At 36.3% G+C, this 17,286-nt stretch overlaps 1 protein-coding gene across 6 annotated transcripts in view; it reads right to left on the bottom strand.

The window, feature by feature from the left end:
- Positions 1-15,191, bottom strand: part of SREK1 (splicing regulatory glutamic acid and lysine rich protein 1) — a 41,739-nt gene extending 26,548 nt beyond the window's left edge. For 2 of the 6 annotated variants that reach the window (XM_011225082.3, XM_034656297.1), the window contains exons 1-2: positions 14,858-15,190; positions 5,580-5,713 (exon numbers count right to left, since the gene is read on the bottom strand). In XM_011225082.3, the coding sequence (XP_011223384.1) occupies positions 5,580-5,713; positions 14,858-15,018 (295 nt within the window). In that variant the 5' untranslated portion in view covers positions 15,019-15,190. Of the gene's footprint in view, positions 1-176; positions 5,554-5,579; positions 5,714-14,857 lie in introns of those variants that run through there. The other 4 variants (XM_034656298.1, XM_002919297.4, XM_034656296.1 and 1 more) reach the window with 4 other exon arrangements.
- Positions 15,192-17,286: the final 2,095 nt, after the last annotated feature.

Below are 17,286 nucleotides of genomic sequence, written 5' to 3'. Positions count from 1 at the left end.
ATCTATCAGATCTGTACAAAGAAATAAATAAGAACTTAAGTCTTTCCTTTTATCCTGCTCTACTAGGAAAAATAAAAGTGAGCAAAACTTCAAAGACTAACAATCTCATTAATGGAATATTATTTTAAAAATTGAATAATGTAGACAATTATTTAACACTTTGAGCTATGGGTCACCTGTACTGGAAACTTAATGTTCATGAACCAAACGATATCAAGCATGGACGCTTTCCCAGGACGGTGTTTTCGCGGTGATCGAAAGTTGTGTTACACATGACAACCGTTCGTGTTGGCTGCATCACTAATAGCACACAGAACATCAGATACAGAAAAGAAGAACATTTTTTAAAGTTTAATCCCCAGAAATGGCAAATAACCAAATTAGTCAAAAAAAAGAAAAAAAAAAAACAAATATGTGCGAATTGAAATTTGTTCCTTAATGAGTGCCCCTATCCTGGTTACTAAAACTACCTACTAGTGATGCAAACAGTTTTGATAACCTTCCAATAAATTCCATTCAATTTCAAGTAGACAGAAAAAAACAAAAGCCTACTCCATGTAATCAGCTTCAATTTAAAAGGAAGCCTACACCCATCCAGTTAAAAAAACATCTCACCAACTAGCTCAGAGATGCCTAAAAGAATCCAATTCCAAAGAATATGCCTTGGGAAACTACTAAAATTTTTGAGAATCACTAACGAAAAAAGTTCTGTCTCAGGAAACTTCTTAAAGTTCTGAATTTTAGAACCAATTTACGTATACTTATCTGAAGAGGGGTGGTTAATGCCTAAATGTCTTGCTTATAAACATCTTAATTGCCTAATAAAAATGACAGTAACACTAAAATAATCTTAGACACTGAAAAGAAAAAAAAATCCCTACAACTAAAAAATGAAAAATTTACTCTAAAGTTCATCAATTTGCCATATTTAATTACTAAACTCTAATCAATTAACTTTGATACAAACTGCAACTTTCACACATTTTCCTTTTGTGTCCTCTCTTACTGCCCCCGCTAAAATTATTTCTTAAAAAAGTTGATTACATGTATCTATTTTAAAAGTACTACTTATAGTTACGTGGTAGTTGGCTATACATTTCCATTATGGAGTCCTCAAAAAATAATTAAAACACAGTGTACAAAGTTACACTAAATTGGAAATAGCATATGGAGTAAGTTTTCAAAAGCACCATGCTGGATTTTAGAAGTACAAATTCTACTTAAAACAACCAGATGTGGAGGGATAAATCTCTAAACAATATTATCTGAATATACCTCTAAACATGGATGGAATTCAAGATAGCTTTTAAATTTTGCTTTAAATAATGGTCACACCTTATTGATAGGAACAGAAAAATTACATTTGATTAGCTTTAACAAATGTCTACTTTTTCCTAAATTTTGCAACATCTAAGTCTACATTAATTTACTAATTTCAAAAACAGTTATTTTATTATTTCAGTGTAAATTCTGCACAAGCACAGATTTTTTAACATGCATAAATAAAAGGTAGGTAGGCCTTACTGAAGACATCAAATAACAATTTTTTAAATTTATTAGTTACTGATATTAACACATGTATCTGTATACCCACCTATATATACTAAGCTATTTAGACTGCAACCAGACCCATTTTATCTCTTATAAATAGGTATTATTTTTAATGCTTATAAAATCTGAACACATCTTGACAAATCAACTGAGGTCCTGTTATGTAAATCTTATGCTTTGTCACCCTAATTTATGCACCCAAAAAACTAAAAGTTTCAATTTATTAATGCCCCCAATTTAAGATTACTTGTCAATTAAATAAGCAAAACTGCCCATAAAAGACAGTGTAGAAAGACTACACAAAATAAAAAGTATTCAACACAGGCCAAAAGATGAATACTTAACATTACACTTCCACTTTTGGCTTAAAAAAAATATCAATAGATTGTCTGACTCTCAAAGCCTCTCACGGTAGTAATAAACTATTATAAACATTAAGTCTAACTGTAAGCACATTTTTTTCTTATTCTAATTACCATTAAAGATACTTTAAGAAAAAAGTTCCATTGCTTAACTCCCAAGATAGAATTCTATCAAATTTACCCTCCAAATACTACCAGAGTATATACAAAAATATAAAACAAACAAGCATTGAGCATTTTTCCCAAACTATACTCCTCAAAGACAACTGAGAAGAAAAACATCTCTCAGAGTATTAAAATTAAAATGCTAGTCCTAACCTCAGAATCCATTCAGAAGCTAGTAATACCTGAAAATATTTCAAAAAATTCAAGCAGAGAAATACACACACCAAGTAAGTTTTCAACCAGTTTCTCAAATATCCATTCCCCACACAGGCAAGTAAAAGTCTTTGTAAGCCAAGGAAGTAAGTTATTATCTATAGTAAATAACTCAAAAAAGTGAATGTCTCTGCTTTTCCTCTACCCCTAGATTATTCTAAGAAATTACTTTTCCTTGAGGATTCTGTATGCCTAAAATTCTAAGGGGGAAGGATGAAAATTAGAAGCTAACAGTTGGTTCTTATGAAAGATGTAGATTTGGGAGAAAAATTGAAAAAACGTTGCAACGAGGTCAGAAAATGTTCCTAAGAATTCTATCAGTGTTTTAGTGTTTCCAGAACAAAATGTACTGTGCAGTCTATAAACACCAATTAAGACTCACGCTGAGCTTCACAACACTGTATCCTAGTTTACTATGAAAATTTATTTCACTCTAAGATTGAGCTCTGCTAATCATCTTCCAATATAATCTGCAAAGCAATGTTATGAACCCTTAATGGAATACCATTTACAAAGAACTGGAAAACCAGCTCACAAGTTAAAGTGAAAGAGATTTAACAAAACAAAAACAAAAACAAAAACAAAAAAAGGGACAAAATAAAGAAAAAGAAATGAAATTAAAGTAAAACAATAAAAAACAGAGACAGGGCGTCCATCTTCTGCGGTTCAGACTCCGATCTCATTTCCCCAATGAAGGTTTCACTTGTCGGCAGGTTTAGTGGCATGGCAAACAATGCCTAACTCAGGCAAGTGTAACAGGTCTGCCTTGGCCAGTCTAGTCATCTAATAATGCACAAATATCACATAGAGAAAACATACAAAACCAAATTAATAGTCAAAATCCATCTACCAGAAAATGTGGACATAAAGTTATGACTGATGATTAGGCTTGACACCCTTGTTATGTTTGACCTTATCTTTTTCTAAGTGTTAACATTTACAAAAAAGAAATCTGAGATGCACGCAACAACAAAAAGAGGTCATATCTGGACAAGTATAATGAAAGCATATTTTATTTTGAAATGGCATGTTTTATTAACAATAGCTAATGCTTAATACGTATGAAACTCTTACACATCAAACATTAGTTATAGAGCTTAGGATCTTGTTACAAAACTGCATTACAAAAACAGCACACTGAAAGAAAATGAAAAAACTTTTCTTAAAATTGTTTCTATGTTTTTCTCATTTCTTTCACAATGCTGTTTCTATAACATCAAAGAAAGAATGCAACCAGTGAAGTAAATAGAAGAATGCTTACAGCACCCCATCTCCTCTAACAGAACTTACTCCACTGGAACTCTTTCCTTTGGTTTATTTCAAACCCACTTTGCTATCTTTTCCAGTAGAACACATATGATTACTTTGCTTGCAGTGCATAATCAGTTCAACAGCTCACTGTAACATTCCTCAGATTCTATAAGGTTATTCGGTGGTATTTAGTTAAACTAATGAAAAATGTGTATCTGAATGTTTCTCTAAGACCAAATATTTTATCAGTGTTCTAAAATACTTACTTAAAACTAAACTGCAATAAAAATGTACTTAAACTTTCATGTTCAAAACCAGAGAAACTGTCTCAAAACGGTAATATTAAAAATATTCGAGAGCTATTATAATAAATGTGTATTTATTAAGCTCTATTAAGTAAAACAGACAAAAAAGAGAACTTCTACATGCCCATAACCTTGAACACTTATGACAAATCAGTTTGGGCTTTTCAAATATATGAAAAATTCTATGGAAATATACCAAGATTCCAACTAAGCAACAATGATAAAAATTCTTCCTTCCAATTCAGTAATGAGCTAACATAATACAAGATCCTTCACTGTTGGTGGCATAGTTTTCTGATGTGATTAATATTCCCATTTAATAAACCTTCTGATTTCTTTTTTCCCATGCAGTTTACCTGGTGTGAAACTGGTATGAACTTGGTATGCAGAACTAAACCATTTACCAGCTCTTTTCTCACCTTGCTCGCCAATTCTGGACTCACTGTCCCCTTACAGATCAATAGATAAGGACAGATTCAGCAAATAATTAACTTTAATCCTTTTTTTATTTTACCTACTCCATTCTAACCAGGCATGGGAAAAATACTTTCAAATTCATCTGAAAAAAAATCCAGAATGTCCTATTCTGGGACTTCAAAACCAAAAGAATGGTACCTACTGTATCTAACTATAATGTTTTTGACATCCCAGAATAGGCATTCTGAAATAAGCATCAAACTTTGAAAGTGCAGCACTGTGTACCATATATCAAGTTATTTTAATATTAGCCCGGTTTTTAAAAGAGGCTTTAAAACATTACATATGAAAGCTCCTTAAGTTGTTCCAGGTAAATTTTTTACGTTGTTAAACAGTTACCACCATCCAGCAGGGAAAACACATTTTAAGGACATTTAAATTATAATAACCTATTCTAAAACCCATGTACACACGCCACAGCGTGTACCCTAAATAAAAGTAAACTACACACCAGAACTGTCAAATTCAGAACAGCCTATTATATGTGAATGGCTCTGTAAACAGAAATAACTAAAAAAATAAGTATTAATAATAATTAGCTCTTAAAGCAGGTTAAGTCTTAAATTTATTTAATAACTATAATGTTTTTGGCCTTGTTCCCTTCAACAACTATTGATCGAAACTTCGGAAAATTACTTTCCATGATTTTTCTTCAATTACCCATCCCACCCCCCAAGAAAAGCAAGTCATTAAAAGAAGAATATAAATTCCAGTTGCACAGCAATCACAATGAATATGCAATAATGGTCTCAATGACAAGGTGAACTACCTTAGGAGGATACTCTGGAGACTGAATTATAAGTATTTTTCTTATAAACATAAATACCACTTAACCCCAATTTGGCAAAATGCAGTTTTTATTTATGTGATATCATTAATATTGTATACACAGGGGCAAAGCCTCACTTATTTATACATTTAAAATAATTTCCCCTACCAATTAAATATTTTAATTTCAGAAAGCTTTGTTTACAACTTGCAAGTTGACTATAGAAAGCCAAAGCAAACAAGGACTAATTCATGAATTTTTTTAAATGGTTGGCTATTGAATCTCAAGCATACATAAGTAATAAATTAACCATTATATTTTATAATTACATAAAAAATTTTTCCTTCTCCAAATTTCATTCTTACACACACACACACACACACACACACAGTGAACTACCTACCTACCAATTTCTAGTAAAGCCAAAGGTAGTAACACACAGGACAGAGATTAAAATAATAGGAAAAAAACACATGAGATACCAACCTTCTGCACAAGGTACAACTATCAGAGCTCTGTCAATAAAAACCGTGTTAGTTAGATGCTGGGCCACGCCAACACTTGATGGGTCACGAAACTTAACATAACATACTTTGGAAGAAAAAGCAAGAGGTGCGTTGCTGCAAGATAAAAAGAACAACAATTGGACTAATAAACATTTGGCTGGTTTTGTCATTTTCATCTGAAATTTCTTTCTTAGATCTTTATATAATCTTACATAATCAAGACAAGAATTTTTATTACTAAGGATCATTAACATAAAAAAAGTTTTACATTTTCAAGTTTTTATTTAAATTCCAGTTAGTTACCATGTTTGTTCCCCGTAATTAAGAGTCTGTTTCTTGGTTTGCCTCCCTCTTTCTCCCCCCCCACATGCTCATTTGTTCTGTTTCTTACAATTTCACATGAGTGACATCATATGGTATTTGTCTTTCCCTGACTTATTGGGTGTAGTAAAATACTAACTCCATCAATGCCATTGCAAATAGCAAGATTTCATTTTCTTATGGCTGAGTAATATTCCATTGTATTTATACACATCTTCTTTATCCAGTCAATGGACACTTGGGCTGTTTTCACATTTTGGCTATGAATTTCGGAGCGCATGTATCCCTTTGACTTAGTATTCTTGTATTCTTTGGGTAAATACCTAGTAGTGCAATTGCTGGGTGGAAGAGTAGTTCTAGTTTTAACTTCTTGAGAAACCTTCTTACTGTTTTCCAGAGTGGCTGGGCCAAGCAAAACTTAAGTCTTTTCATGGTGATTTGTCTGCAAAAGTTGACAGCAATCTAGGAAGGCCTATACTCTTATTTGTAAAAACTGGAAATGTAAATTGATGAGTTCTTAATGGCAGTGAAATGGGAAAAAAGCAGATTTAACTCAAAAATGTTCAACCAGTCTATCATCTATAAGCAAAATCACTTTATCAAAGTCCCAATCCTCATGACTTCAAATTTTGTAACCACTTTCAACCCTTCCTGATGTGACTCCCCAGGTTTTAGATCACTAAAAACTTCGCCAGAGTCTTCTAAATAGATAACACAGAATTAAAAATTAAGGTCTTTCACATGTACTAGAGACTGCTTCAAGCTAGGCAGCATTGTGATTTTCCAGACAAAAGATTTTACAAACGGGCGCCTGGGTGACACAGTGGTTAAGCGTCTGCCTTCAGCTCAGGGCGTGATCCCAGCGATCTGGGATCGAGCCCCACATCAGGCTCTTCTGCTATGAGCCTGCTTCTTCCTCTCCCACTCCCCCTGCTTATGTTCCCTCTCTCGCTGGCTGTCTCTCTCTCTGTCGAATAAATAAATAATAAAAAAAAAAAAAAAGATTTTACAAACAAAATTTTACGTATTTTATATGAAAAGCATACTCTTCTAAATCGTACCAGATTCAGCTTAATCTAGGTAGGCCTATATAGAGTAAAAAACAAAACAAAACAAAAAAAAAAACACCACACAGCACAGATGAAAGCAGTTTTTCCAGAATATGAATCTATTTTGTTAGACTGGAAAATATACTATATTCACTGATCATTTTGTCAATCTGTCCAAGATTATTTTCAATTAAAGTACAAAACTGTCTTTAGCAAGAAAAAAAAATACCCAAACTAAATATATACCTAATAAAGAACATATACACTCCTTTAAAGCACTGATTTTTCACACTAAGAAAAAAGTGAGTTCATCTGAAAAATATCATCTTTGCCTTGTGCAGTAGCAATAATTTAGTTTACAAATCAGTCAATAAAGTTGACCATAATCCTAGCCCTAGTTAATGGCAAAGGTGAGACTTAAAGTCTATCTAAATTCAAATCTCGTACAATCTGAATCACTCAACTAATCAAGAATTTTAAAAGCATGTTGGGGTGCCTGGGTGGTTCAGTCGGTTAAGTGTCCAACTCTTGATTTGTGCTCTGGTCATGATCTCAGGGTTGTGAGACTGAGCCCCACGTCAGGTTCCGCACTAGACATGAAGCCTGCTTGAGATTCTCTCCTTCCCTCTCCCTCTCTCTCTCAAAAAAAGAAAAAAAAAAGAATTTTAAAAGTATTTTAATGTACTATTTAATGAACATTTCCAAATATTAGCCATTTTTAAAATAAAAGTCTTCACATAAAGCAACAACTCCATCTTGATAATGGTTAAACATAAATATTTATGCTATTACCAAAACATATTAGTATTTAGAACTTGAAACTATTTATATTATTATTACCATAACTAGTCAGGCTAATAAAAGTTGACAAAAGGAAACTACCTCTTTCTCACCCAACCCAACTCAATTCACTCCTGCCTAAGGCTATCCAATTCAGGCCTCAACAGGCCCACTTCAATAATGCTTACTCCCCACCTCCCCACACAAGTATCGAAGTCAAGCACTTTATTAATTTGTCACTGAGGTAAAAACAGTCGTATCCACACTTAACTCACCTTTACATTACCAAATTTCCAATTTAGGCCTCTCTTGAGCTTTAGACTCCCAGATCCAAGTGTCTGCTGGAAAATTATACCTTGATCGTCACAAGGCCCACCCCCAAAAAGTTACTGAGTCTAAAATAAATTCATCATCCTTCTTCCTCACCAATCCTGGTCTCTGTCCTATATTTCATCCCTCAGTTAAAAATACCACCATATTACTCAAGTCATAAATCTAAGTGTCATTAAATGTAACCATCATTAGCACCATTCACTGAATACTTCCAAATTTCTTCTGGCTATGTGGTAAAATTCCATTTCTTTGTTCTTTGAAGTCAGGTGTGCCCAAGCAACTTGTTTTGGCCAACTGATTATGAGCACAACTGATATTCAGGAGCTTAAAGGGTCATTGCTTGGCTCTTTTCCTCTAACACAGTGACCAGCAACATTTGAGAAATGGGTGGCTGCTACACTGGCTTCTTCCTAAAGTGAGTGACCACAATGAGTAGAGTTCCCTACTCCACAAGTTTAGCATAAGAAATTATCTGTTTTTACAAAACCAGTAAGATTCGGGGCTATTTCCATCCTTGACCCTTCCCTCTTCATCCAATTGGTCATTTAATCCTGTGAAGACTACATCCCAAATATTTGTCACATTAATTCTTTTATCATTCTATCAGATCATAATTCAGGCCCTCATCATTTCTCACCCAGATTATTACAATGGCTCCTAACCAATCACAGTGACTCCAATCCCAATTCCTTAAAAATGGTCTTTCACAAAAGCTGCCAGAGTGATCCTTCAAAACTGTAAATTTTGTCATGTCATTCCACTGCTTCAATTTCCTCAAAGACACCCTTCTGTTCTTACTTTATCATCTAAATGCTCCCCAAAATCCAAGCATTAGAAATACTTGTGGTTTCCAGAACACATTCTGAATATCTGGGCCATCTTTGTACATGTTTTTCCATTTGCCTATGATATCCTACTTCCCTTTTTGAGTGGTAATTTCACTTTTCTTCAAGACTCAAGTTTCCAAGTCTTCTGGAAAGCTACTTTAAGATATCAAAGTGATTAAAAACCTCTCCTCTATGTGCTACCAGGACATTCTATACACTTTTAGCACAGCCCTATCAGTTTTCTTAAGTGAAACCCTCAACAGATTTTGGAAGCCTCTAGACACAATTGATTTGCCACATGACATAAGGACCCATTTTACTGGCTAACCAACAACGTATAATTTGGGTGGTTTGATCAAATCAACTTAAATAATCAGATTCTCTCTCTTGGGCTGAAAAGTCACTTAGACTCAGGGCTTGGGCCAGATGCCAAAACACTGAGTACAAAGTAAGTCTGCAAAGAAAATAGAGCAGATACACGGAAACAAACTGAGCAGACAATAAAGCCTCTGAGAAAAGGCAGATAGTCGCCTTCGATGCTGATTATCTTTCTGGTTTCCAGTCCCAGTTCCCATGAGGCCTATTTGTACTACAGTCTTTATTTCAATTTAGGAAAATATCCATCTTCTTAATAATTTTATCTCTTCTCGAGCTAAATTGGATAGCGCTGTTTCTGTCTTTTGCAACCAACCCCCCCTGAAAAAACCCTGTAATAACAATGAGCTACTAAAGCCCTAGCAATTACAAGTACACTCTCTTTTAGCACTGAAATCTTCAAGAGCCTAACGAACCACCACTGAAACTACACTCCCTAAATGGACAGATACTTTTGTGAAAGAATGGAAACCTAAATGATCACCTTTGAAAACTAAAAACACATTTTGCAATACCCCTACTTAAACGCACATCATTTCAAATTTAAAACACCCAGAGGAAAAGGAAATATGAGACTGGATGGTAAAGCAACTTCATGTTATAATAGACTACCAAGACTTGAGAAGCCCAGAACTGGTTAAGAAAAGGCTGATCTGTGCAGACCAAGCATTATCATAGGCGTGTGGACAATAGGCATAGCTATACCACTGCTCTAAAGAATTTTCTTTATCTTCATCTCCATTTACCTTTCTTAAAATACAGGATAGAGATCAACTTACATTTAACACTATTTTATTATGAACATTACCATCTAAAATACAATACAGTGGCAAGCCTAAATACAGAAGATGAATTTCTCAACAAATGTGTATTTATTTATAAATTATTGTTTCCAAATTTTATATTTACGGCTTTCGTTCTAATACATCTAAACTTTTAAATAGATTTACTTTTTTTAATTAAATAGAATTATCATTTTTAAGTGTAATTTTGACCTAGAGTTTTAATTTTTAAAAGGGTGTTGCATATTCCAAACGCTTCTAAGGAAAGCAGCAGTAGCCAAAAATAGCAAATTTTACTTTCACCTCATTTGTTGAAACAAATTTTCTTTTTTCAAATATAAAACTTTCTAGAATCGTTTTTCCAAAAAATCAGAATTTCCGACTAGGAGTTTAATACAGAAATTACAGAACCAACTTTTTGAGCATCAGTTAAATTTTCTAGGCCCTAATTGGTTATTTTGTTTTTCATTAAACACGGTGATGGCACAGTACAATCTTTTTTAAAAAGTCAAGTGGTACTAATATATCTAGTCTTTTACTGTAGGATCAAAAAGGATATAATCGAAAGCATGGACAAAGTACACAAACTTATGTATAAAAATATTAACTGACACATACTTTATAACAGGACTTCTCAGCAGGGCTCTAGCGTACTCTGGATGGCACAATTTTTCCTTATGTTAAGATCTTATGAATTACTGACACTTGCCCACCAAATACCAGATGGCACTCCCATCAATGCAAACAATCAAAGACACATTTTCAAATGTTTCCAGCTAAAATCCACTGACTTAAAACACCAAAACAAAGGAACCAATATAGCCAATGACAGAATTTGAAAAACACTTAAGACATAATTACAGCCTTTTAAATATTATTAAATAAGACAAAGAAATATGAAAAAATACTTATTACACATTGAATGAAAAAAGTTCACCATCAGTGTATAAATCCTTTGAAATTTACATTAAAATAAGCACATATAAAAAGGACTGCAGGCAAATATATGGAAATGGAAAGAGGATCATTAAGTGGTGTTTCTTTTTCTGTATTTCTCATAAAATTGCTATATTGGGTCTATTAATTTTTTTAACTAAATAAATAAGTAGTTGACACATTTTTCCTTGCTTATTAATACTTTTGAAGACCAGAGAAGTGAAGAAAACCAGCAACCAAAAAAATCAACACAGGTGTTAATGTGACAAATGCTGTTAGAAATCAGGACAGGATTACCCTTCCGGTTTTAGTCACTTGAAAGGGGACACTGGGAAAATGCTAGGGTGCAGATAAGCCCGATGTGGGTACTGATTTCACAGGTGTGTTCACTTTGTGGAAATTCATCAAGCTGTATTTTTACCGAAACTTTTCTATATGTACAGTACACCTAAAAAAAAAAAAAGTGACTAGAAAACTACCAAAGTTTCTTACTGCCGTCAAAAGGATTTCATGACATGGTCTTCGTTTGTCGTGAAACAAGTGAAAACAAAAATTCTGGGTATTTATCATCCTGCACACAAAAAAAGAGCACAATTAAGAATTTTTAACATGGGGAGTCTGGGTGGCTCAGTCATTAACCGTCTGCCTTCAGCTCAGGTCATGATCCCAGAGTCCTGGGATGGAGCCCCCATCAGGCTCCCTGTTCAGCGGGAGGCCGCCTTTTCCCTCTCCCACTCCCCCTGCTTGTGTTCCCTCCCTCACTGTCTCTCTCTCTGTCAAATAAAATCTTTAAAAAAATTTTTTTAACATACATAATGAACGTTCACACTAATTATTGATGTTTAAAAAGAAACTGAATCACAGCCTCATTCCAAAAGAGTTCAATTTAAAATGTGAATTTTCATATTAGCAAATGAATTCTTGAAAGATTAATGAAAAACTGTTTTCACACTTTTATTTTTTTTTTAAGATTTTATTTATTTATTTTGACAGAAAGACAGCCAGCGAGAGAGGGAACAAAGCAGGGGAGTGGGAGAGGAAGAAGCAGGCTCCCAGCGGAGGAGCCCGATGTGGGACTCGATCCCGGAACGCCGGGATCACGCCCTGAGGCAGATGCTTAACGACTGCGCTACCCCCCCCACACACTCTTTTAAAGAAATTTATTTCCAAATTTAAAACAAATGAAATTCAACTCAGCTTCCAAACATTAATCATAAAGTACATAAAGTTCCGAGACACTGCAAAACAGTTTTCTATCTTCAATACAGCTACTACTATTGCACTGTTGTCCATTTCAGCTCCAATTTGCAAATACATCTTTAATATAAAAACCAGGTTACGACAACTTCATTACAGAGCAGAAAACACGCTGTTAGTAAAGCATGGCAATATTTTCGAAAAACAGTAATAAGGGATTACACTTAAGGAAAAACTGATTAAGAATTCTGCAGGGCCCATATGGGCTCTGTTTATGTTACAATTTTGCAAAACGTATTAGTTTGTGACACACTAACTTCACCATGCTTAAGTAAATAGCTTTTTATTCTCTTCGACTTTTAAACTCCAAGTAATTAACATCTGATTTCAAAAACCAGCCCATTACTGTGTCAGATAATAACTGGTAGCATACAGCCACCCATACCCTGGTTTTAACTATGAAAGTGGTAATATGTTGGCGTTGAATAATATTCTGTGACGTATTTCTTCTACATATGAGACACCTTATTACTACAACCTTGAAAGCAACGTTAGTTTACAAAAGTTAATGTACAAAATATTTTACTGCTTGATTTCAATTCTTAAGGGTATAGCACTCTTCCAAACACTTTTCAATTCTTAAAAAAAAAAAAAGTTAGAATGCCGAAATGAAGAGATAGCAGAAAGCATTTTCAAAAGTTAAATAACATATTCAAACTATAAATGCTGTGGCTGGTCAATAAATATGTATATCCATGCACTTATGAAGTATTCTTGACAAAAATGTATTATCTGAATCTTATCATGTAGAAACAATTTATAATAGCCCAGATTAAGAATCATTGTACAAGGGGTGCCTGGGTGGCTCAGTCGTTAAGCGTCTGCCTTTGGCTCAGGGCGTGATCCCGGGGTTCTGGGATCAGAGCCCCACATCAGGCTCCTCCGCTGGAGGCCTGCTTCTCCCTCTCCCACTCCCCCTGTTTGTGTTCCCTCTCTCGCTGGCCGTCTCTATCTCTGTCAAATGAATAAATAAAATCTTCAAAAAAAAATCATTGTACAAAACATACTACAAGACAAAATGAATGTCACGATAGATTTTTAAAAAGGTGACAGGGGACTGTTCTGGATTAAAGGAGGTAACAACCAAATAAAATGGGTGGTTTCAGATTATATCCTAGACCAAAAAAAGAAAAGGAAAAAACACATGATTATAATAACTGGGAAAATTTAAGTATGAACTACTTGTTATACATTACCGATGTTAAATTTCTTAAACATGTTAATAGTATTGTGGTAATGTAGGGCAATGTACCTCTTCTAGAAGAGATCCATACTTAAATGTTAAGGAATAAAGTCATGGTGTCTGCAACTACTTTGAAAAAGATGGGAAGAAAGAGGGAGTTTAAGTGCAGAGGGTGTAGACAGCTAGAGGGGGAGACAGAAAGAACTCAACTGGCAAAGAAGGAATACAGGTGAGGGAAACGTGGGTGTTACTGTTTCAACTTTTTCGTATACATTAAATATTTAAAAACAAAAAGGAGAGGGAAAAAAACTTTAAGAAGTAAAATTTAAAAATCCAGATACCAACTTTTACCAATATCTATGCTGTGGCAATGCGATATACTTACAGATAGAAACCGAAAGAAAAATAGGTCTACATGCATCGTTATGAAATAAACCAAAAAGTCAAATACAGGTGGGTTTTTTTTTTTTTTGAGGTAAAGAAATCCTGCCAACTACTAGCCCTTCCTTCAAAGGATATTGACAAAATGAATAAAATACTGAGATTTTAAGATTCTAAGCTCTACCTTTAAAAAAAAAAAAGTGCGTGTAATAATGTGAACAACCCACATCCCTTACAAATTTTGAGTAGATAGTACTATACAAGGGAAATCTTACTTCAAAATACAGTACTTGGGAAGTGGCCGCAAGCTGTAGACTTTTAAATAGAGACAGACTTTTAAAGCATACAGCAGGGATAATCCTGCACCGACTAATACTTTTTATGAAAGGCTTAGGACAGTGTGACCTTCAAAGCGGAAATTTTAATCCGCTGCCAAAAGGGCGAATAGGCATGATCTTTAACAACATGGATGGGCTCGGTCAGATTAACCAAGAAGATGCTAAATTTGTGAACACCGCCCTGGGCAACAAATACAGCCCTAATTCCAACCTGTCACGCGCCGCAGGCTTTCTCATCAGTAACAACGGCCTGACACTAAGGCCCTAACAAGTGGACGGTTTCCCCGGCGCGGTATCCGCAATTTTCACATTGCAAAAATGCTAACAGGCGTTTGCCATGAGGACTATTCCGGGCCCACCTGCGGCCATCTTAAGTTCGGGAAGAAAAAGGAAAAGGGGGAGGCACTGAATACGAAGACCCGACGGAGACCACAAATCGGGGATGCACGAAAAAAAACTACTCCTCTAAATTCTAAGGGCTCGGTGCAGAGGTTAACCTCCGCAGCCTAACTAACAAGGAGAGCAGGACCTCGGGACCCCGCGCCCGGGTGCCCTAATCAAACATGGGCACCAAGGTAAGCCCGGGCGGTCACATGACGGGCACCGCGCGCCCCCGTCCGCGCTCTCCCCCACGCCTCGGTGCCCGAGGTCTCTATGGCGCCCGCGCCCCTCCCCCAGCCGAGCTCGAGCACTTACTCTGGGGGGTAAAGCCGCAGCTCCTCGATTTCTCCTAGGAAGGAAAAAAGCGTCCGCATCTGCTCGCTGGTCACCGCCGACGACAGATTGGTCACCTGAATCACCGCCGTAGGGGTAAGGCCGAAGCCTAGAGCCAAACCGAAGCCGCCACCGCTGTTCATCCCGACCCGCTGCTGCTGTCTCCGCTCCCCAACGTCTACGACGCGTCAACGACGGAGCCGGGAAAGCGAAGCACGCGCGGCCGCGAGCGCGCTCCCGCTGGCGAATTCACGGCGGCGGGCAGGTCTAGCCGCCCATTCCACAGCTCCCCTGCTCCCGGGGCTGCGCGCGCCGGCCGGAAGCGTCGCTTCGGCAACCCGGGGAGTAGGCGGAGGCTGTAGCCTAGGGCTCCCGGGTCTCGGTGCCGTAGCTCTAGTCAGACTTCTCTACGTCAGGATTTTTATCGATTTTTTCCCCCCGCTTCAACTGAATCAAATTTCTGTTCTCAAAACGTAAGAGACCCAGCTCTTTCCGTTTTTAAATCTACGTAGAACTGGGGAACCAAGAGGCCTGGCCTGCTGGTGCGGGGTTGGGAAGGAGGAATGACTCTCCGGCATCACAGATTAATGCTTGACCAAACTATAGCGTGTCGTGATCACGTGTAGGCCGCTCCCCCCGCCGCCCCAACTATTGAAAACATTGGCAGGCGCCCTAATTTTTTAAAAAAAGGATATTTAGAAAACAAACGTTAAGTTCTGATTAAGAAAGGAGTAAGATGAAGCCTGTGCGATCGTTGTCTATAACTTGTCATTGAATGGCTCACTTCCGCAGATACTAATATTTATTGAGCCTTACGTTCCAGACACTGTTAGACAAGGGCACATAAAAGTTACAGGGGCGCCTGGGTAGCTTGGTCGGTTAGGCGGCTGATTTTGGCTCGGTCCTGGGATAGAGCCCCGAATGGACTCCCTGCTCGGTGGGGAGCCTACTTCTCCCACTCCCGCTCCCCCTGCTTGTGCTGTGTGTGTGTGTGTGTGTCAAATAAATAAATGAAATCTTAAAAAAAAAAAAAAAGCTACAGACGGTCCACATAGAACTTGCAACCTAATGAGGGACAACTAAGTATGTGCTACTGGACAGCTGCTCCCAAAATGCCATCCCCAGAACCCTGCTGAGGGTGGGTCCTGGAGGCCCTTTGGGTGGGTCTGCAAGGCCAAAACAATTTTCAGTGTAATGCTAAGACTTTGTTGACCTTCTTCACTTTGTTAGCATTTGCACTCATGGTGTAAAAGCAATACTAGATTAAACTGCTGCACCTTCAGAGGAATCAAGGCCATGGTGCCAAACTGCACTCATAGTGGTATTTTGTATTCTTCACCTCCTTGCAATCACAGCATACAAAATGTAAGATTGTTTCAATAAACTAATCTAAGAATGTCCTTGACAAAGGAGTAAAAATTAATTTCATTAAATGTTCACCCTAGCATATACATCTTGTTAATGTGTGGGGAGGAATGGTAAATACTTACATTGCATGTCCAAGTAGGGTTGTTTCCAGAAAAAGCACTTGTGTGATTGAGTATTCACACAAAAATACAAATTTTGTAAAACTTGTATACACCTCCTTAAGCTACAGCTTTAAGGTACTTTTCCACTAAAAAATACCAGTGATATTAACACATGTATTTTTTGACATTATATAATGAAATGTGTGAACATTTGAAAGATCTCTACAACTCAACCAACAACTATTTTCAAAATAGCCAATGCATGCTATTACAAAATCAAGGTGAGTCATCCAAGTGGTAGAGAGACTCATGGATTTTGATGTAGCCGAATACAAAAAGTTAATTGATACAGTTTCAGATCCAGTCCACACTGCAACTGCACTCTAAGAAACTACCATATGTCAAGTTCGGTGTGGTATCAAAGAAGAATATCTAGAATTATCTAGAAAGGCTATGAAAATAGTTTTCCCTTTTCCCACTCCTTATCTGTGTGAGACCAGATTTTCTTCAAATGTTTCAACCAAAATATATCACAACAGATTGAATGCACAGATATGAGAATCCAGCCGTCTTCTATTAAGCCAGACATTAAAGAGGTTTGAAAAATGTAAAACAATGCCGCTCTTTTCAAATTCTTTTTTGGGAAATATTTTATAAAAATATATCATTTACATTAATATATAATAGGTTTTAAAATACTAAGTTTCTTGGATTTAATTTCTAATGTAAATATGGATAGAAATCCCATAAATCTCTCAGGGTCCTCAATTTCTAAGAGTGTAAAGGGGTCCTAAGTGAAATTTGAGAACTACTACCAGAGGGATAAGCACAGACAAAATTGGGTGTATATAGGAGGGCAACTTAAGCTTAGTCCTAATGGAAGACTTCCTAGAAGGGATGTTGTTTGTGCTGAATCTTAAAGAAACAGGAATTAGCCAGGCT

The sequence above is a fragment of the Ailuropoda melanoleuca genome, chromosome 3, assembly GCF_002007445.2.
Source record: "Ailuropoda melanoleuca isolate Jingjing chromosome 3, ASM200744v2, whole genome shotgun sequence".
Lineage (NCBI taxonomy): Eukaryota > Metazoa > Chordata > Mammalia > Carnivora > Ursidae > Ailuropoda > Ailuropoda melanoleuca.
This window is presented reverse-complemented; position numbering and strand designations above follow the sequence as displayed.